The 27,136-nt window shown below is 38.9% G+C and overlaps 1 protein-coding gene across 7 annotated transcripts in view; it reads right to left on the reverse strand.

Annotated features, from left to right (window-relative positions):
• Positions 1-509: 509 nt before the first annotated feature.
• RPS6KA6 (ribosomal protein S6 kinase A6) overlaps positions 510-27,136 on the reverse strand; it is a 247,171-nt gene continuing 220,544 nt past the window's right edge. For all 7 annotated transcript variants that reach the window (XM_033946594.1, XM_033946591.1, XM_033946590.1 and 4 more), the window contains 4 exons: positions 13,314-13,390; positions 12,151-12,268; positions 8,434-8,574; positions 510-3,483 (listed from right to left, as the gene is read on the reverse strand). In XM_033946594.1, coding sequence (XP_033802485.1) covers positions 3,358-3,483; positions 8,434-8,574; positions 12,151-12,268; positions 13,314-13,390 — 462 coding nt within the window. In that variant the 3' untranslated portion in view covers positions 510-3,357. The remainder of the gene's footprint in view (positions 3,484-8,433; positions 8,575-12,150; positions 12,269-13,313; positions 13,391-27,136) is intronic.

Here is a 27,136-nt window from a genome sequence, read left to right on the forward strand (position 1 = left end):
GAGGGCCTCAGAAAAAAATAGTTAATGTCTTATTAAAGAAATGACAATTTTGCATGAGGTAAAACTCTTTATAGTTTATAAATCTTAACTTTTGGCTATGTCTTAATAATAATTGTAATTTATAGCTAAAGAGACATATGATCAAGAAACTGTTTTATTTTACTTTTGTGATTATGATAAACATACCGAGGGCCTCAAAATAGTACCTGGTGGGCCGCATGTGGCTCCCAGGCCGCAAGTTTGAGACCACTGTATTAGATAGATCTGAATCTACAATGTTGCCATAGTTTAGCCTAGACCAGTGGTCTCAAACTCAAACACTTTGCAGGGCCACATTTTGGATTTGTAGGTACTTGGAGGGCCGCAGAAAGAATAGTTAATTTCTTCTTTTTAAAGAAATGACAATTTTGCATGAGGCAAAACTCTTTATAGTTTATAAATCTTTCCTTTTGACTAAGTCTTAATAATAATATTGTAATTCATAGGTAAAGAGATATATGATCAAAATGGTTTTATTTTACTTTTGTGATTATGATAAATATACCAAGGGCCTCAAATAGGATCTGGCAGGCCGCATGTGGCCCCTGGGCCGCGAGTTTGAGATCACTGGCCTAGACATAAATAAAGCATGTATTAATGAATAATGGGCTTTGTCTTCCAAGAATTCTTTCAAAATATGCATCTGACAAGGTGAAGAAAATGTTGTCAGGTCTTTTTTTGAATCTTAGCATGCTGTATGCTCCAGACTATTACCTGTCACTTTTTTTTCTAGGTTTAAGATCTACATTGTTAAAGTTTGATCACTGTTTTTAAATTCCAAGTGTTTTCTAAACTGAGCAAACTAAACTGGTGATCACTAATTTTGCAGAATTTGCCCAAGGCATGTCTATTTTGCAGTATAATACATAAAACCTCCCACAATCAAGATGGTAAAACATTCATTAATATAACCCTTATCTTTCAGTAGATGATATACATTTAAGTTAATTAATAAATCAGACAGTTAATTTGATATGCATAATACAATAAGAAATGAGATATCAGCACATAAAGAATAATGAGCAGCAAGATTATTAATCTCAGCCTATTTTAAAACATTTAAGTTCCCCTTAATGAAATGCATTGAAGCAATGCTCAGTGAGGTACTATCTAAATAGAACAATAATAATAAAAAAAAAAAAAATCATCAGGTCATAAATACAAGGTAGAGAAACTACCTTTTATGACTTAGAAGCTATGAGCATGTTCCATATTTAATGATTAAACGCTGACAGTGACAGCAGTTGTAGTCAATGCTGCTCTCTTTATGCATGTGTTAATTTCAATAATTTAATCAAATGGAAGTTTCCTTTCCAGACATGATTATCAGTTTGATACTTAAGGCTAAATCTAATACAGGGTCAAGACAAAACAAGTCAAAGTGTGGCAAAAGGTCAGTCCCATTAGAGAGGCACTTTATGTTGTATGATCCTACGTTTACATTGTTTTGAGTGGATTTACACCATCTAAAAATGTAACTACCTTCCAAATGGTTTTACTCACCCTGAGTTTTAAAATGATTTTGTAAAGCACAAGCAAATTTGTTGCATGTCAGCTGAAGAGCATTACAAGCTTCAGGATACTATCAGCACTGTGGACCTGCTGGCTTATAGAATTGTTCATCTTCATTCTTTTTCTCTATTGCTGGAGAGAGAGGTGTAGTATCAGGGGTGAACTCCCTATTGGACCAATCACCTGAGCGCTGGTGCAGAAGATAATTTTTTTGAAGGGGGAGAGAACACAGAAGAAAGACAGTAAAGAGGGACAAAGGCCCCTCCCCAGGCCAAATATTTGCAGTAGTCTACCTACATACTGTGTAAGTCCATGGCAGACTGATTATTCTAGTCTCATGATGGCTATGCCATGAATTAAAAAAAAAAACAAAAAAACATTCTAACAATTATGTTAAGTATAATAACCAAGGGTGGAGCACTGAAAAAAACCTATATCCTACATGTCCCAAATCATAAAACTAATGCTACAGGATAAAGCTCTTCTTATTCAGAATTATGATATAGCCCCATATCAAAGGGAATAAGCTGAGCCAGTCCTATTGTACTCTTAATGTACCATGGAGAAACAGTCCTATTTGTTCTTCAGAGCAATTAATTAGGAAAAAAAACTACCGGTATGCATTTATCCATCCAATGTAGCAAAACCAGGGCTGACTGACAATTCACTTTGACATGGAGCTATGTCATCACCCTTCCCTTAGAATATAGAAACAAACATAGAAACATGATGGCAGAAAAAGACCAAATGGCCCATCCACAGTTGTGATTGTGATAGAAAATTAATCTCATAATTCCCCCCTCCCCCCCCAATGAATTTAATTCATCAGAGGTATTTAATATTGACATATTTTCCATATTAACACTAAAAGTCAGCATAAAAAGCTCCTACAAATCAGCAATGCAGATTTAAGATATATTTTACAGTAACCCGCTTATACTGTACTCACACCAACAAGTAACAGGTGTAACTCAACAAAGTGCTAGTTTGAAGCTGCAGTGCTGCTGACCCCTTTTGCAGTATTATATTAATTTTAAACAATTATTCCTAAGAGTATGTGCAATTTCAGTGCATTAGAAAACAGGTATGTTCTTCAACAGTAAACAGAGAAGCCTTTCCTAAATCAAACATATGAAGGTATGTAAATTTGGGAATTGACTCCTGATACACCCACAACTCTCCTTGGTGTACAGGAATGTTTTCTTTAATTTATAGGATACAAGATCAATTCCTATACATCAGATTTAGCTATTCTACTTCATAGCATACTTCCCTCCATCTTGTGTATGAGAACTTTATGAGAGAACAAATATCCTCAGCTAAGTTAGGTCCACCCCTGGTGGATCATAATACAATAACCAACATGTGGGCTTGTAAACCTTTAACTGTTCATGTGATGGTTGTGATTCTAGATGAAATACTGACATTGTTTGGCATTTTATTTAATAAATATACACTGTCACCAGTTATGGTCCCTATAAACAACTTCTTAGGATATGAAACCGGCCAAAACTGTACAATAAGTGAAATACTAGTATATGCAACATTATTTTACAAAGGTTTCAGTGTACACAAATGTATCATGATTTTTGTGTTGTATCTTCATGTCTAACTTAAATAAATACCCATATGAATGTGATCCATAAAGCAGATTATGGATAGATTCCATTGAAGCAGTCTTTTGTAAAGGAATTTTACAGAATATTCAAGTATTGGAGCAGGAAAACAGAGATGCCTCTTGATCACAGGTCCAGCAGACAGAGCCATCCAATGAATGTCCTTATTTTTTGTTTGGCTCCAGAGAATTTATAAGTCTGTTGATGTAAGCTTTTTCATACTTCGCCGTTGAGCTAGACTTGATGCTGCAACAGGTTCTAAGACTGGTTGAAACGTCTTATGATTCAGTGCAGAATATGTGGCAGCCATAGCACCCTAAAAAACATACATGGATCTTTCATTTCATGTTTTCACATTATTCAGTTTGTTTTTTTAAATACACACGCCATGCTGCTAGATTATATCAGAACAGAATAAGCTGCATTGAAAAAGTTTCCGTTACATATACTAAGGTGTACATAGTTCATTGTATATTAATTCTCCTTGATATAAAGGGAATGGGACTTGATATATCACCTTTCTGTAGTTACAATCAAAGCTGTACCTAGGGCAATGGAGGGTTAAGTGACTTGACCAGAGTCACAAGCAGCCACAGAGGAAATCAAACCCAGTTCCACAGGTTCTCAGGCAGCAGCACTACCAAGTATACTAGACTTAAAGCTGGTATGAATTCCTAACTCTATTTTACACACATTCAAAAGTCACTGTGCATATCAGCTTATACCAATCCTGCATCTACATACATTTGTCTTTGTAATGCTACAGTTAAATTACAAGATTATGTACAGTTAGATTACAAGAATACGAAGTAGCAAAGAGTCAGCTTTTTTAGATATGATTGCTTTTTTTTCTCCATTTACATCAATCAAGATCAGATATCTCATTGGTGTATGTTAGCATAAAGTTGCCCATTCAGCACCGACATGTAGGAAAGCCAGCTGGATAGCCAGACATACTTTACTAGTAAAGGATTATTTTTAAAAATTTCCTTCATAAATATACACTAGAATAGATGACATGTACGCTGTGTACTCAAGAGTGTTAATGTTATGAGCGCCTGTGTGCATAAGGATACAACCGCAAAGACAAACATCATTCTTTGACGTGATTGGTCCTTGAAAACTAACGGTAAGTAATTTTATTTTTTATGCTGTAGTTTACCTTGGGTCCACAGAAGAGCGACTAAAATGGTTAAGGGGATGGAGGAGTTGCTGAACAGTGAGAGATTAGAGAAACTGGGCCTCTTCTCCCGTGAAAAGAGGAGTCAGAGAGGACATGATCGAAACATTCAAGATAATGAAGGGGATAGACTTAGTAGATAAAGACAGGTTGTTCACCCTCTCCAAGGTAGAGAGAACGAGAGGGCACTCTCTAAAGTTAAAAGGGGATATATTCCGTATAAACGTAAGGAAGTTCTTCTTCACCCAGAGAGTGGTAGAAAACTGGAACGCTCTTCCGGAGGCTGTAATAGGGGAAAACACCCTCCAGGGATTCAAGACAAAGTTAGACAAGTTCCTGCTAAACCAGAACGTACGCAGATAAGGCTAGTCTCAGTTAGGGCACTGGTCTTTGACCTAAGAGCCACCGCGGAAGTGGACTGCTGGGCATGATGGACCACTGGTCTGACCCAGCAGCGGAAATTCTTATGTTAACTTGAGCAACAAAGCAATCAAGGCTTTGTTACCATTTAGATGTTCTTATCTTTGTGAACTTGGATTTTCAGCTCCGACAAAAATTACATTTAAAAAAAAAGAGAATGGTGGATGATGAAATGCGCATTTGCTTGTCAACTATCGAGGCACGTTTTGAGTTCATTTGCATTCAGAAACAAGCACATCCATCGCATTGATTAGCAATTCTATTCTATCTACTTTAGTTTCAATGTTGTTACAATTACCCATACATAGCTTAAAGAACTTTAAATAAATAACTCTCAATTTTAATTTTTTTGTTAGTTTTGCAATTTTATAATTTCAATTATAATGTGCTGTGAAAGACATCTGCTCCATGTAGTATGCCGGAGCCAAAAAAGTTTGAGACACTGCTCTACCTGCAACCAATCACAGCAGCTGTGCTGACTGAAATACTCTTCAATGGAGAATCAAATTCTTTGTTGTACAATGTGAAGTGAACTTGAAGTAAAAGTCTAAATACACCTAATGCAAAGCTGTCAAAACAATGCTGAAATAAAGTATTCAAAGGTACAGATTGGGAAAATGCTATAATGAAATTTCAGTGTGTGCTGGAATATCTTCTTGGGGCACTACCATATTCATTATGGCAAGTGGTAACTGTCACTCTCTCAAACAGGCTGTAACAGTAGGTATACAAGGCTGTTCAAAAAGTATTAGACCTTTATTCATAAAAAATACTCGTATCCTTCAAAGTAGTCTGTTTGGGCTGCCACACACTTCTTCCAACGGTTCTGCCACTGTCGGAAGCAGCACTGGAATGCCTCTTTTGAGATTGCTCACAACTGGTCCATCACATTCTGCATGATGTCTTCTCTTGACTGAAATCTGGTCTCTTCCAAGGTCGTACCCATAAACCCAGGACTCATCGCCAGTGATCACTGTGCTGAGGAAGTTGGGATCTCTGTTCACAGTCTCCAGTATGTCCTGTGCAATCTCCAAATGGAGTTGCTTCTGCTCGATCGTTAGCAGCTTTGACACGAACTTTGCTGAAATTCTCCTGAAGCCCAAATCCTCTGTCAAAATAGAATGAATAGATCCAACGCTGATGCTTGCCTCATCTGCAAGTTCTCTGATCATGATTTGACGATCATGCATCATGAGGGTCCTCACTTGGTCAATGACGATCTCATTTCTGGATGTTGAGGGCCTACCAGAACGTGTTTCACTCTCCACTGATATGCGGCCATCTCTGAAGCAGTTATGCCACTCCTTTATCTGTGTGGTGCCCATTGCTTCGTCTCCAAAGGCCTGTTGAATCTTGCTGATAGTTTCCACTTGGGAATCGCCAAGCTTTACACATAATTTAATGCAGTATCGTTGTTCAACTTTTTCTGTCATTTTGTCAAAAATGAAAATCGGATGGCACTCACTTACACTTACTTACTCATCAGCAGTCTGCCAGCGACCGACAGCTTCTGTAGGCAGGAAAAAATTCAAGCATGCGTATTAGGGTCACCTACATACGTGCACCAAACCATGTCTCCCTAGCTTTATTTGTTTACGCAAGAAAAATTTAAGGTCTGATACTTTTTGAACAGCCCAGTTTAGAAAACTGTTGAGGAGGGTCATCATGAGGCCTTAGATTACTTTAAAAGAACTACGGAATCTCTTGCTGAGAGTCTAGAAAAGTTTAAAGTTACTATGGTCTGTATGGAAAGGTAGCAAGACAGACAGACACTACTGAAGAAAAGGCATACCAGATGTCATATCATTTGCAATGAAATACTTAGCTGACACTGCATGCATGTTGAAAGAAACGAATTGCTGTAGTATGGAGAAAACCAGGAAGTAAAAATGTTACTAAAGAGTATATGCCTATCACAGGTCTGCTCTGGAAAATAACTAGAGGGTAAAAACTCTTATCTTACAGGAGAAAAAAACACTAGCAAAAAAACAAGCTTAGATTAATGTGCTACAAAATACCTTCAATGACCACTAAACACCAAATATATAAAGAGGAGCAAAATTTTTAACTGAAGAAGAGAACCCTACATGCTGACACACTCATACAAAGACGGTTTAATTCACACACACAAACTTAACATTGCAGTACTGTGCAGTTTCACAGGAACAGTTCAACTGACGTTTGTAATCCAAACACAGCTTCTTTGGTCTCTTCGACGTTGTACTCAAATCTCAACAAGCGAATATCCTCGTTTCACAAATCATGCTGCGTCAGGAGACACCCACCTCCAATCAAACAACTGCACTGGACTGGAGGTGGGCATCTCCTGACACAGCGTGATTTGCGAAACGTCAGTTTAATTGTTCCGGTGAAACTGCACAGTACTGAAAAATTAAGTTCGGGGGTATGAACTAAACCGTCTTTGTATGAGTAAGTCAGCATGTAGGGTTCTCTTCTTCAGTTAAATTTTGTTCCTCCTCTTTATATATTTGGGGGCCTGATTCTCCAAAGTGCGTCCCGATTTTAGGCAGCTGTAGGCGTCCTACAGCTGTCTAATCAGCCAATCGGGATGCATGTTTTTTTTAAAAATGTTCCCCAGGCAGGCCGCCTATATTGAAGGCGCCTCCGGGAGCCTAGGGAGGCTCGCAAGACGCCTAAGCTCGCCTAAGGGCCTTAGGCGGGCCTTAGGCAAACCTAGGCGGCCCTACGCGTTTCCCTAGTAGAGGAAGAGACGCTTACAATGTAGGCCAACAAAATGCTAGTCTACATTGTAAGTAGACGCGGCCGCTATACTTATTGCGGCAAGGGATCTCTCTGCCACTATAAGTATAGCGGGCCGCGGCCGCCTGTCCGATCGCTGGTAGGAAGGTGCCCAAACCCTCCTGCCAGAAGATGCCCCCCAACAATATCGATCGCTGGCAGGAAGGTGCCCAATCCCTCCTGCCCGAAGACGCACCCTGCCCCCCCCGCGCTAACAGCCCCCAAACCTCCACTCCACAAAAACTAACCTTTTCTTTTGGCCAGACGGGTCTTGCCCGTCCAACCGGCAGGCCCGCCTCGTCGAAATGAGGCGGGCCCGCCCCTTCCCGGCCCATCCCGCCGAAGCCTAAGGCCTGATTGGCTCAGGCTCTAGAAGCCTGGACCAATCAGGCCTTAGGCATAGCGGGTCCGCCCATCCCCACTAAGTCTAAGGCCTGATTGGCCCAGGTGCCTAGATTGCCCCCCCCCCCAAAGCCAGTGTTAACCATGTTAATTTTTTTAACATGAGTTAAATAACAAATTGAATTGCATTATTGACTCGTTAATTGTTCAGCCCTATGCATTGTTGATATTTTTCTAGAACCTGGGAAACTGGGTTTGATTTTCCAGCAGCTCCTTGTGACCCTGGGCTAGTCACCTAACCTTCCATTGCCCCATGTGCATAAAAAACAGATTGTGACAGAGAAAGTACCCGCACATAATAAAAGTAAACTGCTCTGATTGAACCATAGAAAGGTGGTATATCAAATCCCTTTACCCTTTTTCAGTAACTATGCTCTCTTAATAAATATACTGGGGACAAATTTCCCATCTTCCCTTCAACCTCTTATGTGATACAAAATTAATATTTGCTTTATCAAGGAGACTTCAAAATAAAACATGCTGCTTCAAAATAAAACATATTACCTTTACTAGATGTGGCGCATCGTGTCTGTTAAGCTGGTAATGAGGCAACTGATCCCTACAGGCTATCCAAGAGTGTTTCAGAACTTGTTTTGCTGTGTATCGCTGATGTGGATCTACATGCAGCATATGAGATAGTAAATCCTAGATTTTGAAATAGAATCAAGGTATATAAGTACTATTTTTTAAAAACTTTACAACATGCATTAAACAAAACTAAATTATTTTCAGACTTTGTGAATATTTGTCAATTATGCTATATTATTACATGACCTATGAATCTGGATTAAAAACAGATCAAATTAAAATTTATCACATAAGTATGCTAACATATTCAATAAAGAAACAGGTAGCTTTTAAGTTTCTTTCTATTTTAGTAATTTTAAAATACAATTAAACTATTACAGAACTATACATGTAAGATTATTACATGAGCATGCAAAAGTCCCTCAAGTTTTGATATGTCTTATTCCTTAAATTACTTAGACAAAAGCAAATTGTAAGAGTGCCTTCGAGATGTCCGATCCATTCTAAGGGCTCCTTTTATCAATCCGCAGTAGAGCTTTTTACCATGGGCCGGCAAGGTAAATGCTCTGACACTCATATTAATTGAATGAGTGTTGGAACATTTACCTCACCGGCCCATGATTAAAAGCTCTACTGTGGTTTGATAAAAGGAGCCTAAAGACATTTAACAAAAGTGTTCCAAATAAAATGATACAGCTTATACTTATAATTTGAAATTTGTCCCATATCTATTTAAAACAAGTGCTTTAGAGCATACAATTTTAAAAGGCAACTATAAGCAACTTGTACTTTCTTTTTGAAAATTGTTCTCATAAAGCTTAACAATCAATTTCCACTACTGAAATCTTTTCCTAAATACTTTCATTGTTTAAGAGAAATGAAGAATGATTGGTCATACTAGTAGGACAGAACAATTAAGAAAGATCTTTATTTATATAAGAAATAAATTACATTACATTACATTACATTTGTTAGGCAATTACAGTATTTGCTGTGTATTGTAAATATTGCTGAAAATTACATCTGTACTTTTCCTATTTGTATTATTTTTAAATTTTGTATGCTCTGTAATTATTTTCCTATTTTTGCATTTTAGTCAAACTACGTGACATAATGTAGTATCACAACAACTTGAACATACATATTTTAGGCAGGAGACTGGTATATAACAAATTAAAGGAGAACGTTAGCAACGTGAACTATTGTTAAGATGGGTTATTTTACAATTAACTTGGGTTATTAGAAACTAGGTCCTTGACTGGTTTATTTCATTTCTTAAAGACTACTTTCACATTTACCCATGCAAGTACCACATCTTTCTCTTTTCCTTTAAATTGTGGAGTCCTGAAAGGATCTATCTTGTCACCTCTTCTATTCAATATTTTTCTCGGTCGACTGGGAACCTACATTTCTACATACATCTATGTTGATATCCTCCTAGTGCATTATATACCAAACCTAAAGTTATAAATCTTTTTTAAAATTTTATTTTTATGAAATTTACATTTTTACCAAGCATTACCTCTTGTATAGAAAGAATGGAGATAGTCATCCAAAATTTTTTTAAAAAGGAAAGCCATTCAAAACTATCGACTTATCCTTCTAAAGTCCACAATAGCAGGATCCAGAATACAAAAAAGCAGATTATTCAAAGAAAGAAAAATAAAAAGGAAAAGCAGCCAACTAAAAACAAGAGAGACATATTTTACATCTGAGCTCTAAATATTACCTTCCTCATGACGTTTTTAAGATAAGAAGGTGGTCAATTGTGCAGGCTCAAAGAAAACATATTTTATGGAACAGTAATTAACTATACATTTACATGGCTATTTTAAGAAAATTGTCCCACCAAAGTGACTCCTGTTTTCAAAAGCAAAAATTGTCTTCTACGTTTCTGAGTTTCACGAAACGCATCAGGAAATATTTGAATTTGGAAACCTAGGAATTCTTTTTGTCTATTTCTAAAGAATAACTTCAAAATCCATACTTTATCTGGCAAAAGTGCCACTGATGCCACCAAAGTAGAAGGTTGAGCTATTTCCTTGTCAGAGGCCTCCAATATATCCGATATATCTAATTTTGGTACATCTTGACATTGGTCTACTGATTGTTCAATTTGTTGCACTTTTATTAGTAGATAAAGTTATAAATCTTTGTCCCTTACAATCCCGTGTAGATACTGTAGCTACTTGGGTTTAGAGAAAACTGTTTAATTCTCAATACTGAAAAGACAGTTACATGCTGGGTCTCTAACTCTCTGGTATAACCCAACTGCCGGTGGAGTCCTTCAGATATCTAAGTCCTTCAGATATCTAAGTGTTATCATCAACTCCTGTCTGACTTTAACCAAACAAATCTCTCTAGTATTTTTTTTTTTTTTTTGCATTATACCAACTGCATCCAATTCGGTTTTTCCTTAACTCATTTGCTTTACACACTCTCTACCATACTTACAGGTCATTGCATTTAGATTACTATAATGTGGTCTCTGCAGGTCTACTTCAATCTGTTATTTAAAAAAAATTGCAATCGCTACATAATACTGCAGCTTGTTTACAACGCAAAGCAAAACTTTGGAATCATGTTACTGGATAACAGTTTGTTTTGTCGCCTACATTGGCTTCCTGTTTTCTCTAGAATATAGTTTAAGATCCTGATCTTAAACCTTAGAGTACTTTAGGATGGCATCATATCTGTCTAACCTTCACAGATACTATATTCATTGAATGACTATGGATTAATTCTCCTCCCTCTATAGGACGCCCAGTCTCAGAAGCCATCTAAGCAGTTTTTTGTGAACTGCACACGGGCATCCTATATAGAACTGCTTCTGCTCTCATGGACAGATGCCTAAGCCCGCCTAACACAGGCACCGGTTAGAGAATCAGGTTCCCGCTGAGCTTATCATGGTAAGGGATCTCCCTGCCACGATAAATTTAGCAGTCCCTCCTGCCAAACACCTCCCCACCCAATAAAGTAGCTCCTCCCCCCGGAATCCCCTTTGCCTATCCAGCCCACCCACCTTATATTGATGGCTGGCCGGAGGCATCCATCCTGCCTCCAGCCGGCTGGCCCGCCTTTACTCGAATGGCAGGCCTGTCCCTTCCCAATGCATTGTGGGATGCACCGGGGAGGGGCCTTAGGCCCTGATTGACCCAGGCGCATAAGGACGGGGGCCTTAGGCACCTGGGCCAACCAGAATCTTAGGTCCCTCTCTGGAATGCACTGGGAGTGGCCTAAGATACTGAATGGCCAGATCCCGTAGGGGGGTGGTGTAAAGAAACAGGGCTGCTTCTACTCTTTCTAGCCTTCCGCTGAGTCAGTAGATGTCTACTTTCCCTGTCCCACTTCTTCTTATTTTGGCTTCCTTTTAGGTTGGAAACTCATGAATATTACTGGTGTTTAAGTGCACATTGGAACACAGGGCCCTGTCCAAATGGATGCTAGTGCTGTCACCATTATTCTTCATATTTTGGATAAGTGGGAAGAAGGGTGGAAGTCTTCTATCTGTTTCAGCAATTTTTAAGTATTAAAAATTGAATCATTCTGGATAAGTTTGGTAAGCACTGCTTCTTTTTGATGTAAATCCTCTTGAACTAAATGGTATTAGAGTGATTCAGAAATCTTGTACTAGATTAGATTAGATGATACCGCATTATAAAACTAAACAGTGATAAAATAACATTTTTATACCTTTGCTGCATCTGAAACTGTGTCCCAGTTACCTCCACTTAAAGAGAAGTTTCCACTACCTATTCGAAGAAGAATTTCTTCAGAAGTATCATTAGGTCCATTAGCAAAAGGAGTATAGCTATCAAAATAAAAACATTCTTCAGTACAACAGAAAAAAATACATGTCTCAGCAGAGAATACATTTCTTGGATAATACTGTATAATGTGAATCAAACATGTTTTGAAACAATGCAAAAATTAGGGTTCCATACAATAGATGTAATGAAACATTTTGTTCTCAGAGATCAAAAAATACAGAAAGGCAAAGATCCATAGAAATCAAAGTGAATGAAGGAGCTAAAGTGATATGAAATGAACACAAACCCCCCCCCAAAAAAAACAAACAAACAAAAAAACAACCAAACAAACAAACTAACACTATAGGAAGCTTGATTATATTTTCAAAAAGAATTACATTATATATGTAATCCAAAACAAACTGATATTCAGAAGTCAATATTCAACAGTGTAGCCACCACTTCACTTTAAACTTTAGAAGTTTGGCATGACAATTATACATACAAGCAGCAGTATTTACACATGTACTCACTGCAGTGTGACTGCAGTCTGTTTATCCAGGTAACCCAATGATTACTTGAGTTTTTTCATTAAATTTAAGGTGGTTTACGCTAGTCAGAAGATTTGAATAGTATATGTTGTTTTGTAGAACTATACTACTATTGGTGAAGTCTTCTAAGTCTTGAGGAAGTGGCGGAAGAACCATGAAACATTGACTAGAACTACTGTTACATGTTTAGCTGACTCACTTTGATAATCTTCTGACCTACTTAACTACAAGAATAGTAATACAGCGGGCAATTAAACTTTGATTTTTGGATCTTGGCAGTTGATATGTTTGATACACCATTTAATGCAGATGTGGTTGGAGGCTGATAGGGTATAATATTTCTCACCACAGTCCTGAGGCTTTTTCTTTCATTCTTAGTGGTGTGTTCAACTATTGTGGGGTGTTTATTGTGTTAGTATCATATCCCCTACTTCCTTGGTTTTCTTTAGTACTTGTTGTTCCATAATATATTGTACATTAGCTCTCAATCTTTGCAAACATTAATAACCCAACACACAAATAGATATTACATTATAAATATAAAAAGAAATCTTACCCAGCCAGCATTGTATATAAGAGGACACCCAAGCTCCATATATCACAAGCAGCATCATAGCCTTGTCTCATGAGAACCTACAAAAGCAATCAGAGATACTCAACATTTTCATCAGTTTTTATTCTCTGATGCAGAGTAAGCAAAATACATTATTTATAAGTCTCATCATTGTTAGTTATATTCAGAGAGCAGATACTTGTAATAGTCATGCTTTATTATAAAACTGTTACATATGGAAGTGCATTTTCGATAGGATGTCTAAATCAGTGTTTAGACGTTTTGCAGAACACACACAAAATTTCAATACTAAACATGCCCATTTTGACACTGCAAAACATCTATCTTGTTTTTTTGAAAATGGGTGTGTTTGTGCTCTGTGTGTTTATCTTTTGAAAAAACCCCAAACAAACATTTACAAAAGAAAAACACAGAACAAGCCACTGGGATATAGGAGGATCCAGCATTCTTAGTAGACTGTCCACACAGACATCCCAGCAGAGCAGTGGGGTGCCCTATCAGGTACTGCAGTGATTATAACATAAAAAGTCCTAGGTACACATCTCATCATAGCTCACTTATAGCATATGGTGAGCCCTCCAAAACCCAATGGACCCAACTGTGCAACACACTAATAGCCCTTATGCTTGCAGGTGACATCTATATTTGGATACAGTGAGATTAGTGTAGTGGTTAGAGATGGGGACTCAGGCCCATACTCTATGGTTCACTTCCACGCCCACCAGGTTACTTCAGGAACCTGCTTGCTGCTCTACTAGGACTGGCAATAACATCTGAAGATGTCATACAAGCAGGTATATACTGTTTCATTCACATATTTAAGGGGTGCGAGAGGGAGTCAGTGACCACTGGGGAAGTGTGTGTGTGTGGAGGGGGTCATGCTTATATCTCTTCAATGATCAATTTGGGCACCTTTTTTGGCACTTATTCGTTGTAATGTGATAACATTATAGACGTTGTATAGATGTCTATGTGATGCTTAAAAGGCGATTCGGTAAAGCACATCTAACTTTAGGTGTTGTTTAGATGTCCAGCTGAGCGTGATTCTATAATGCATAGCTGTCCAGCTGAGCATGATTTTATAATGCATAGACGCATCTAAATAGACGTCCTTTACAGATTCGCCTTTTAGGCGTCACATAGACGTCTATAACATTATCACATCTCATTATTATTTTTTTTTTTAAGTTCAATCAATTTTATTAAATTTTTGTAAACAGTACAGAACATAAAAGGTGAAACATGAAACATAACATAAAATAAAATAAGAGCAACAGATCTTGTGTTTCAGTGAAACAAACAGCGAGATATGTATAGGTAATTAATTAAATAACTATAACTATATTGTGCAGGCAAGGTTCAATAGGGTCATGAGACTTATTAATTATAATAAATAAAATCCAAAATCTAAAAGATCATGTCCCTATTTAGTACAAACATAAACACATTGGGTTATTACGATTCACAGTATGCCAAGACAGGTGACCATACTTTGTTGTAAGAGTGAAAAGAATTAGTCTTGTCAGCGGCTATTGATTCATATTTAGAAAAAAGACAAACAGTATTCCACCAAGTATTATAATGTAACAATGAAAAGTCTTTCCAATTAGATAGTATGATTTGGACTGCTATAAGAATTAAACATTTAAGCAATCTAGCTTCATATTTATCTAGGCGAGTATTCTGTAGGGCATTAGCCCCATATATAACTATAGCAACAGAAATGGTCTCATCAATATGCAATATTTGACTAACAGTGTTCCAGACATCTGACCAAAATGACTGAAGGTGAGTACAATGGTAAATCATGTGATCCAAAGTTCCTACTGCATCCATACATGACCAACATTTGTTTGAAGTAGAAGGCCCTATTTTGGACAATTTGAGTGGTGTCCAGTAAGCTCTGTGATATAGGAACAGTACAGTGTGCCAAATGGCAGATGATTTTAAGGCTCTGAATGATGTTAACCAAATTTCTTCCCAATCATGCTGTTCCACAGGGACCAAAATATCGTGAGCCCAAATATCATACAACACTACAGGAGGCTTGAACTTGTGTTTGTGTAGTAGTTTATACCAGGCCGATGCTTGGCCAGCAGTAGTGTCAATAAGGGCAGCCCACTCCACAATAGTAGGTGCAACAGTCAACAGTTTTGTTTTCTTGAGATATGCAGTTAGACAATGTTTCATTTGAAGCCATTCATAATAGTGAACAGGTTCTAGATTAAAAGACCTAGATAAAGTACCATAATCAATACATTTGAGATCAGACAATAACTGATCAAGGGTCCATATGCCCTTCTTGCGCCATGACTTCCATTCAATATAACGACCTTGAATCTGTACTTCAGGATTCCGCCATATAGGTGAGCTGGTGGTACTGTTCCATTTTATAGGAGCTATGTTATCTATCTCTCGGAGAGCTGTTATTGTGGAAGTGAGGATAACGTTGTTACAAATCCTGCGCGTACCTTGAACAAAAGGTAATAATCTGAGATTTTCTTCGGGCAGCAAAGTGCGTTCCAATTTTAACCAAGCAGGTGTAATCGAGTCTGTGCTATTATGGATCCATTGAGACCCTTGCCTGCATAGAAAGGCCACATGGTATTCGTAAAGACTAGGAAAATTAACTCCTCCGTTTTCCTTGGTACATTTCAACTTCCTTAGGGCGATACGAGGCGTTTTATCATTCCACAAATATTTAACTAAAGCAGATTCAAATTTTTTATAAGCAGACAAAGGAAATAAAAATGGTAACATAGACAATATGTATGTGATCTTTGGCGCCAATATCATCTTAATAGAATCCAAACGTCCCCACCAGGACAATTTCAATGGTGACCATCTGGTAGTGGTTTTGTTGATGATGTCTGTTATATAAGAGATATTGAAATCACGAGTCTCATCTAATGAGACACCAAAATAAATCCCTAAGTATTTCAATTTAGTAGGGGCATATTTGAGACCCATTGATTTTATATCTTCACCACACGGTAGTCCGGAGAGCGGCATGACTTCAGATTTAGTCGGATTAAGTTTATATCCAGATACTGATGAGTATACATTTATTGTTTTTAGGACAGCCGGTATGGAATCTAAAAGAGTGTAGATCTGTATATCATCTGCATATGCTGTCAATTTGAAACTTAAGTCAGCTAGCTGAAAACCACTGATGTTAGTGTTGGTTCGAATATCAATTAACAATGGTTCCAGAGCTAGGTTAAACAAAAGTGGTGACAAAGGACACCCTTGTCTAGTTCCTCTTGATGGTTGAAATGAGTCAGACAGAACATTGTTGATGCGAAGTCTGGTTGTCGGATGAGAATATAAAACTCTAACCATTCGAAGAAAAGAGTCCTTAAAGCCAAACCAGGTCAAAGCTTGAAATAGAAAAGACCATTCCACCCTATCGAAGGCTTTTTCCGCATCCAGACCAATGGTGACATAGGATGAAGGCAGATCAGATGTTAGTGATATAATATGAGAAAATAGGCGAGAATTGTCACTGGCGAGGCGTCCCTTCATAAATCCATTTTGATCTGAATGAATTAGTTTAGATAGAACAAGCTGTAGTCTGGTCGCCAATAATTTCGCATAAAGTTTGGCATCAATATTTATCAATGACAAGGGTCTGTAATTCGAAACATACAAAGGGTCTTTGTCCGGTTTCGGTAAGACAATTATCAGGGCTTCGGTAAAAGAGCCCTCCGCTAGCCCTTGATCAATGAGATGGTTCAAATACTCTAGTAAAAATGGTAATAATGTGTCCTGGAAGGCTAAATAGAACTCCACTGGTAATCCATCTGGTCCTGGAGCTTTTCGTTTAGCCATATTTTTCAAAGTCTCCTTAAGATGATCCAGTTCTATAGGAGCAGTCAAAAGTTCATTGTCTGATTCATCCAGTTTGGGCCCATCAAGACGTAATAGATATTTTTCTATTAATGAAGTGTTAGGATTATCAGACTTGTACAAGTCATTATAGAAGCAGTGGAACTGTTGGCAAATTTCCGTATCAGTAGTTACAATCTCATCCTTAATCGTTTTTATGGCTGGTATGGAAGTTTTTTCCATTTTCAATTTCAAGTATTGAGCCAGTTGATGACCAGCCTTATTGGAAGTAGCATAATAGTGCGAGGCTTGGATAAGAACCTCCGAAGCAGCTGCGGTGCTCAGTTGTAAATTATATTCATATCGTAGTTTATTCAGCTCAATTTGAATAGCAATGTCATTAGGGACCGCTATGTGTGCTGCTTCCAAGGACGAAATACGTAATTCCAATCCATGCATTTTTCTTTTATGTTCGGATTTTCTCCTAGCAGAGTAAGAGATAATTATTCCCCTAATATATGATTTAAATGCATCCCACGTGGTCTGCCAAGAAGTCTCTTCCACTTTGTTAGTGGTAAAATAATCAGTGATATGAGTAGAGATGTGATCTGTAAAAGAGGTATCCTGTAGGAGCGATGAATTAAACCTCCAGATACCAGGAGTTGACGGAGGAACGAGGTCCTTCAAGGTGAGCGTTATAGATGAGTGATCCGATACTGTTAACGGCTGTATATCTGTGGAGTCAACTTTATGCAATAAAGTATAGCTGAGTAAAAAGAAATCGATCCTTGAGTAGGATGCATGTGGTGGTGAAAAGAAGGTATAAGCTTCCTCAGTTTGATGTTGTAATCTCCAAGGATCTATCAATTTTAGTTGATATAAAAGATCCTGCAGGCAGTGCCAAGCTCTGGACTTCTTATAAGTGGTCTTAGATTTCCTGTCTTTCTCCGGGTTCAAAATCAAATTGAAATCTCCTCCTACTATCACAGGGTGGGAAGCTGACGTGTTGATGTCATCAGCCAAAGATTCAAAATATACTGGGCAGTCCTGATTAGGAGCATAAATGTTATAAGTGTTGATAGTATGATTACCAACTTTTAGTGTGACACGAAGCCATCTGCCCTCCGTGTCATGTGACGAGGAAATAATACTAACATCTGCTCGTTTTCTAATCAAAGTAATAACTCCATTTTTCCTTCCTGCAGAGGGAGAAAATAGAGGGGAATACGCCCATTTTGGTGCAACCTTTAAAGCTTCAGTACCAATCAGATGAGTTTCTTGGTAAAATATTATATCAGGACTATACTGCTCAGTATAGCGTAGCAGTTTTAGCCTTTTCACTGGATTGTTGAACCCTTTCACATTTAGGGAAAAACATGTTAATGACATTGAAACATGACCTTACAAATACAAAGTGATATAGCATGTATTAGGAAAAGTACTGAGGACATAATAATCCTGTAATTGAAAATGTTCAGGTTAAAACATAATGACCATGAGTACCCTGCACAAACAGAAAGCAACAAGATCCGTAATAGTATAATAAACTGCATCAAACAGTGGCAAAACTCTATGGGTCAGAAAGCTGACAAGGAAGTAAAGCCTGAAACACAGACTCCACAAGTGCAATTAAGAGAAAATATTGACTGCAATGTCATAATATGAAAAACAAGAAAAACATGAAATACATGAAAAACAGCAGGACATCTATGTTACATATGGCATAGATATAAAGTGAAATCAGAAAAATATACAGCACAGCAGATGCATAACAATTAGGTTTTATCTATTGCAGTAGGTTTCACAGACTCAATGAAATCAGCAAGCTCAGCAGGATTAATGTAATCTTTAGTTGTGTTATTGAAAGTAACTCTCATACGTGCCGGATACAGCATACCAAACTTGGCACCCATATTTTTAAGCTGAGGTCTGTATGATAGCAGTAACTTTCTTTTCTTTGCTGTTTCTTTAGCCAAATCTGGAACAATCAAAAGCTTATTTCCTTCAAATGTAATAGGAGAGTGTAGTTTGGCTTGCTGCATGATTTTAAGAACTTGCTGATGCCTCAGCAAGGTAACCAATACTGGTCTGGGATATTTCCTGTGAAACACGTTGGGCTGAGGCAGGCGAAAGGCACAATCAAAATCCAATTTAGTGTCATCCTTCATTTTCAAGACTTGGGGCAGTAAAACTGCCAAGAAATCCACCAGGTCACAAGCTTCTCTCCCTTCTGGTAAGCCTAGAAGACGAAAACTCGATCTTCTGGCGCGGTTGTCAGCGTCTTCGAGGGCCCGTTCGAGCGCGGCCACGCGGCTCGTGGTTTTAGGCAAAGATTTTATTGCCGATTCAGTAGCCACAGTTCTTGTTTCTAATAACGCCATTGATGATTGCACAGCCGTTAGTTCTTCTCTCAGTGTAGTAAATTCGTTTTTGAGGTCTCCCACGTCCTGCTTAGTTTCCAGGAGAAGTTCTTTAATAGTTTTCAGCTCCCCCAAGATGGCCGCGGTAGCCGAGTCGTCAGTCTTGCCGGCATCTGTTTTGGATGGCGACGAAGGTTCAGCGCTTTTGCGCTTATGGGGCTTACCGGCAGACATTCGGGTGCGTGTGGGGAGAAAAATTTCGCGAAAATAACGCGATTAAGCAGCCTTTTGATTGATTATTGATCCTGCACTATCGGAGCTCGTGTCACCGGCTACCTAACTCATCGGGCTCGCTAGCGCCCCCCACATCTCATTATTATGATGTCATTGGAATGGTGATTTTATGCTGTTTTTCATTAAAATTGTATGAAGTGAAATGCTAGTATCACTATTATATTTTATTTATCTTGTAATCTTTATTTTTTTTTTAGTTTGCTTCTGTCACAGGGAGCAGAGTGGGATTCAAATCAACAATGTCAGGGTACTAAGGCTGTAGCTTTAACCATTGCACCACACACATTCAGATAGTAAACTGAATGTCAATTCCAAAGCCACGCTTCTATCCTCATGATTTCCAAGCAGTCATTTCTCTAAGAGAAATATCAAACATGTATGTTGAACATTTGTCCAATTCCTATTTTGGTCTTTATGTTCTCCAAAGTACATGGAAGAAAATAAATAAAGAAATAAAAATAATAATAATTATATATATATATATATATATATATATATATATATATATATATATATATATATATATATATATATATATAGCATATTAAATCATCATCTTTTTAAAAAGAGGACTGCTAGCATATGCAAGTCTACTTTTGAGCGTGACTTGGGCACTAGGCTTCAGTTCGGTGACTTAGGCATCACTTAGGCATGCTTGAGGTGACCTCATATAGGTAAATGGGGCATCTATTTTTTTGTTGTTGTTTAATAATGCATTATTTGTGGCAGCGAAAAGGGCGAACAGAATGCTAGGAATGATCAAGAAGGGGATCACGAACAGATCAGAGAGGGTTACCATGCCGCTGTACTGGGCCATGGTGTGCCCTCACCTGGAGTACTGCATCCAGCACTGGTCGCGGTACATGAAGGAGGACAGGGTACTACTCGAAAGGGTCCAGAGAAGAGTGACTAAAATGGTTAAGGGGATGGAGGAGTTGCCATACAGTGAACGATTGGAGAAGCTGGGCCTCTTCTCCCTTGAAAAGAGGAGACTGCGAGGGGACTGCGAGGGAAACATTCAAAATACTGAAGGGAATAGACTTAATAGAGAAAGACAGACTGTTCATCCTCTCCAAGGTAGGGAGAACGAGAGGACACTCTCTAAAGTTGAAAGGGGATAGATTCTGTACAAACGTAAGGAAATTCTTCTTTACCCAGAGAGTGGAAGAAAACTGGAACGCTCTTCTGGAGTCTGTAATAGGGGAAAACTCCCTCCTGGGTTTCAAGACAAAGTTGGACAAGTTCATACTAAACTGATGAGACTGGACTCATTTGGAGCACTGGTCTTAACCTTGGAGCCAGCGCATGAGCGGACTGCTGGGCAAGATGGACCATTGGTCTGACCCAGCAGCGGCAAATCTTATGTTCTTATGTGCAAAGCACATGAAAAAATGTATACCTCTATATTGCATACTAAAGCTTATATTTTCTGGCCTAAAGAGGACTCCAGGTTGATATAAAGGTCAAAATATGTTTAATAATGCATTAATCAAAGCATATGAAAAAAATATATATATTGCATATTATAAAGCTTCTATTTGTTGGTCTAAAGAAGACTCCAGGTTGATATTAAGGTCAAAATATGTTTAATACTGCATTACTCAATCAAAGTTTGACATCATTGTAACATCATCAATATGCACCTGGATGGCAGATTATCACTAAAAGAAATTGGAAGATGTGCTTGGGGTATCTGACCATCCTTGGGATTTGAACCCATTATTTCAGAAGACAGAAGAGCTACCTTTAATTACTGAGCCATAGGTATTTCCTTTTAGTCAGGGGTTCCTACCATAACAGCTTAGGAGATCCTAGCCATTTCAGGATAAAAATAATTTTACTTCTGGACCCTGGAAAGGGCAGAGTGCTGATAAAAATTGCAAAGTCCACCATCCATACTATCTTATGAGAGAAAATAAGAAGCTGCAAAGGTACTGGAGAGGGGAGGATGGATTTGAACCCATGGCCTTCAGAAGATGGAAGAGGTGCCTTTAACCACTGAGCCTTTATGTGAAGAAAATCAATAAAAACAAGAGAAAAAAGAAGCCGATATGGTTCTCCAACCTAGTGGCTGAGAAAATAAAGGCGAAAGAGTTGGCGTTCATGAAATATAAAAAAACCCAAGAAGAGGAGAGCAGAAAGGACTACAGGGTGAAACTGAAAGAAGCCAAGAGAGAGATACGTTTGGCGAAGGCACAGGCGGAAGAACAAATGGCTAAAAATGTAAAAAAGGGAGATAAAAATTTTTTCAGATATATTAGTGAAAGGAGGAAGATAAAAAATGGAAATGCTAGGCTAAAAGATGCTGGGAACAAATATGTGGAGAGTGATGAGGAGAAAGCAAATGTGCTAAACAAATACTTCTGTTCTGTGTTCACAGAAGAAAATCCTGGAGAAGGACCGAGATTGTCTGGCAAAGTTACACGAGAAAATGGAGTAGATTCTGCGCCGTTCACGGAGGAGGGTGTTTATGAGCAACTTGAAAAACTGAAGGTGGACAAAGCGATGGGACCAGACGGGATCCATCCCAGGATACTAAGGGAACTCAGAGAGGTTCTGGCGAGTCCTATTAAAGACTTGTTCAACAAATCTCTGGAGACGGGAGTGATTCCTGGGGATTGGAGGAGAGCGGATGTGGTCCCTATTCATAGAAGTGGTCACAGGGATGAAGCAGGAAACTACAGGCCAGTGAGCCTCACTTCAGTTGTTGGAAAAATAATGGAAGTGTTGCTGAAAGAAAGGATAGTGTATTTCCTTGAATCTAATGGGTTACAGGATCCGAGGCAACATGGCTTTACAAAAGGTAAATCGTGCCAAACGAACCTGATTGAATTTTTTGATTGGGTGACCAGAGGGCTGGATCGAGGACATATGCTAGATGTAATTTACTTGGATTTCAGCAAAGCCTTTGATACAGTTCCTCATAGGAGGCTGTTGAACAAACTTGAAGGGCTGAAGTTAGGACCCAAAGTGGTGAACTGGGTCAGAAACTGGCTGTCGGACAGATGCCAGAGGGTGGTGGTTAATGGAAGTTGCTCGAAGGAAGGAAAGGTGACTAGTGGAGTCCCTCAGGGTTCGGTGCTGGGGCCAATCCTGTTCAATATGTATGTAAGTGACATTGCTGAAGGGTTAGAAGGAAAAGTGTGCCTTTTTGCAGATGATACCAAGATTTGTAACAGAGTAGACACCGAAGAGGGAGTGGAAAATATGAAAAAGGATCTGCAAAAGTTAGAGGAATGGTCTAATGCCTGGCAACTAAAATTCAATGCAAAGAAATGCAGAGTAATGCATTTGGGGATTAATAATAGGAAGGAACCGTATATGCTGGGAGGAGAGAAGCTGATATGCACGGACGGGGAGAGGGACCTTGGGGTGATAGTGCCCGAAGATCTAAAGGCGAAAAAACAGTGTGACAAGGCAGTGGCTGCTGCCAGAAGGATTCTGGGCTGTATAAAGAGAGGCGTAGTCAGTAGAAGGAAGAAGGTGTTGATGCCCCTGTACAGGTCATTGGTGAGGCCCCACTTGGAGTATTGTGTTCAGTTTTGGAGACCGTATCTGGCGAAAGACGTAAGAAGACTTGAGGCGGTCCAGAGGAGGGCGACGAAAATGATAGGAGGCTTGCGCCAGAAGACGTATGAGGAGAGACTGGAAGCCCTGAATATGTATACCCTAGAGGAAAGGAGAGACAGGGGAGATATGATTCAGACGTTCAAATACTTTAAGGGTATTAACGTAGAACAAAATCTTTTCCAGAGAAAGGAAAATGGTAAAACCAGAGGACATAATTTGAGGTTGAGGGGTGGTAGATTCAGGGGCAATGTTAGGAAATTCTACTTTACGGAGAGGGTGGTGGATGCCTGGAATGCGCTCCCGAGAGAGGTGGTGGAGAGTAAAACTGTGACTGAGTTCAAAGAAGCGTGGGATGAACACAGAAGATTTAGAATCAGAAAATAATATTAAAGATTGAACTAGGCCAGTTACTGGGCAGACTTGTACGGTCTGTGTCTGTGCATGGCCGTTTGGAGGAGGATGGGCAGGGGAGGGCTTCAATGGCTGGGAGAGTGTAGATGGGCTGGAGTAAGTCTTAACAGAGATTTCGGCAATTGGAACCCAAGCACAGTACCGGGTAAAGCTTTGGATTCTCGCCCAGAAATAGCTAAGAAGAAAAAAAAAAAAAAAATTGGTTGGGCGGACTGGATGGACCATTCGGGTCTTTATCTGCCGTCATCTACTATGTTACTATGTTACTATGAGCCACATGTGCTTTCATCTAGGTAAGGGCTCCTAAGTTGTCACAGTGTTGTCAAGATTGTGCATCAGACACATCCATTTGCTCTGAAGGATAGCTATTCTGTGAGTAGTGCATTTCCTTTTATGTTCTTAACCTTTTGGAAATGAGGTTTAGTATGCAATATATATATATTTTTTCATGTGCTTTGCTTCACTAATGCATTATTAAACATATTTTTCTATCATTAGCAAATGAGTCCTCTTTAAAAATAGAAGTTTAATATAAAATATATATACTTTTTGATGTGCTTTGATTGAGTAATGTGTTATTAAACATATTTTAACCTTAATATCAACCTGGAGTCCTCTAAAACCCAAAAATAAAAGTCCCGTTCACTTATAAACAGATGCCTAACTGATGCCTAAGTCCTGTCCACCTGACTAGGTGTCTACCTAGCGCCTAGCTCACGCACAAAAGTAGATCTAGTTTTGCAACATCTATATTTTAGGCTTGAGGTAGATGCGTTCAGACGCCGAGTGGCATATGATTCTATAGATGGATGTCCACATCAAAGCCACACCTACTTTTTAGGTGCAGCTTTTTTTGCTGGACATCTACAAAATTATGGACGTCTATTTGTAGAATCGCATCCAGCATTTAGATGTCTAAATTCCAATTAATGCTTGTTAAAGTCATTAACTGGGCTTATCACCCAATTTATCTGGATGCCCATATTGTGGACACCTAAAGTTAGATGTCCTCCACAGAATCTAGACCATGGTGCCCTGGATATATTCTTAAATGTTCAATTATGGCAGAAAAAGTCTAAGTCATAAGCCCGCCTTAGTCCCACCTATACCATGCATGTAATGCACTCCCTTGAGATTTAGGAAAACAGCATAGAAATCCATCTAGAGCAGGGGTAGGGATCTCCGGTCCTCGAGAGCCGTATTCCAGTCAGGTTTTCAGGATTTTCCCAATGAATATGCATGAGATCTATTTGCATGCACTGCTTTCAATGCATATTCATTGGGGAAATCCTGAAAACCTGACTGGAATACGGCTCTCGAGGACCGGAGTTCTCTACCCCTGATCTAGAGAATAGGTTTAGAAAATAGTGAATTTAAAGGGTTTGGCGAGAAAAACGTCAATCTGCCCCTTATGCCACTTTTTAGATGTTTTTCTTTTTTGAAAATGCACTCCATGGTCTTATAAAGAGAGTTTCCTTTCTTTGAATATTACTCTATCACTTTGATGTTTTCTTCGAATTCTGCTTGCTATTTGGATAGCCCTCCACTGTCCGTGCTTCCCAGGTGACTAGTGTATGGACTTGATTTCTCCAATGCCAATACGATGGGGGACCTGAAGAAATCCAACACTGCAGAATATATTTATGTGCTAGGAGACACACCTTATGGCACATTAGGATCCCTCCCTTACCCACCCATACATGTATTTGTTAATATTTTTATTATACTTGTAATTTGTATTGGGAGGGGAGGGAAGGGAGGGTTTTAAATTTTTAGTAATAATTGTTATACATATTATGTAGTACATATCTTTTCTGATCTTATTGTACATAAATTTAGAATGATATAATGTATTTACAGTGATACATGAAGGGAAATCAAGTGTATATTTTATGAGATCGTATAACTTTTTATGATACACTTGTTGTAGTATGAAAAATGAATAAAAAAATTTTTTTAAAAAAGGATCCCTCCCTTAGGTAACCCCTTGAATGCCCCTGGCACATTCAGCACCAACTATGTTGCTGTTTCTGTTCCCTCCAAGAAGCCGTTAGGGTAGCACACTATATCGCACCAGAACTTTTGCATACACCAAGTCCAAAAAGAGTGGGCAATAATATTGGGTTCACTATGACATTTAAAAATAATGGAGAATCAATGTCTCCTATTTTGTATAGTTGCACCTGAGTAAGATATGCTCTATGGAGCACCCAAAAATAACAATCCCATAGTTCTGCTCTGCCAATCAACCAATGGATTCCACTAATAGTCATCCCAATGTCTCACTTGCTCAAATTTAGGGTAAGATTTCCTTCCCATCCCACTTTTAGAGTCTGCGAGTCGTTACGTCTCTCCAATGGATACAAAGCCTTATGAAGGAGCTGATACAGACATGTTAAAATCCACTACACAAAGGCTGTAAGTTTGCAGCCCATGTGATGTTGAAGTTGCTCTACTGGCAGGAATCTCACATAGTGTATAACTTGGTAATAAGCAAAGGTATCCCCCCACCACTGACCTAAAGATTCTCTTAATCTCTCAATGGGTGGGACTGATGAGCCCGCTGCCAAAACAGAGGCACCACAAGCAGCATCCTTCTTGGCCACCACATTGATCCTGTAAAACTTGGTGAATGTATGAAAAGAGGACCAGGTAACGGCTCTGCATATCTCTTCCAGAGAAACAGCCAATGACTCTGCCCAAGAGGACAAAACACCTCTGGTAGAATGAGCCTGCACCACGAGGGGGGGGGGTCATCTTTGCCACATAAGCTGCAGAAATGGCCATGCAAATCCACCTGGACATGGTAGCCTTAGAAGCCGGCCTACCTTTGCAGGTAGGATCCGCCAGAACAAACAGGTGGTCAGAGAGGCGAAACTCGTTAGTGATCTCCAGATATTGCAATAAAAGTCTGTGCATGTTCAAGGACCGTAACACCTGGTTCTGCTTCCTTGAACCAGAGGAAGCAAAAGCAGGAAGCTGAACTTCCTGATTCACATGGAAAGTGGAAACCACTTTCGGAAGAAAAGAAATAACAGTACGTAGCATCACAGTGGGATTCGCAATACGCAGAAAGGGATCCCTGCAGAAAAGAGCCTGGAGTTCCAAGATCCTTCAGACTGAGGTAATAACTACCAGAAAGACCATATTGATCATTAGATCAAGAGACGCCTGCTCCAGAGGCTCATACAGCGGATGAACCAGAGAATGAAGAACCAGATTAAGATTCCAGGTCGGACGGGGAAATTATAACAGAGGCCGAAGCTGTAGAGCGCCCCACAGAAAACTAGCTACATCATGGTCACTGTTTTTCTTATCAAGCAGCTCAGTACGATAAAGATT

Source organism: Geotrypetes seraphini, chromosome 5, assembly GCF_902459505.1.
Source record: "Geotrypetes seraphini chromosome 5, aGeoSer1.1, whole genome shotgun sequence".
In the NCBI taxonomy this organism is placed as follows: Eukaryota; Metazoa; Chordata; class Amphibia; order Gymnophiona; family Dermophiidae; genus Geotrypetes; species Geotrypetes seraphini.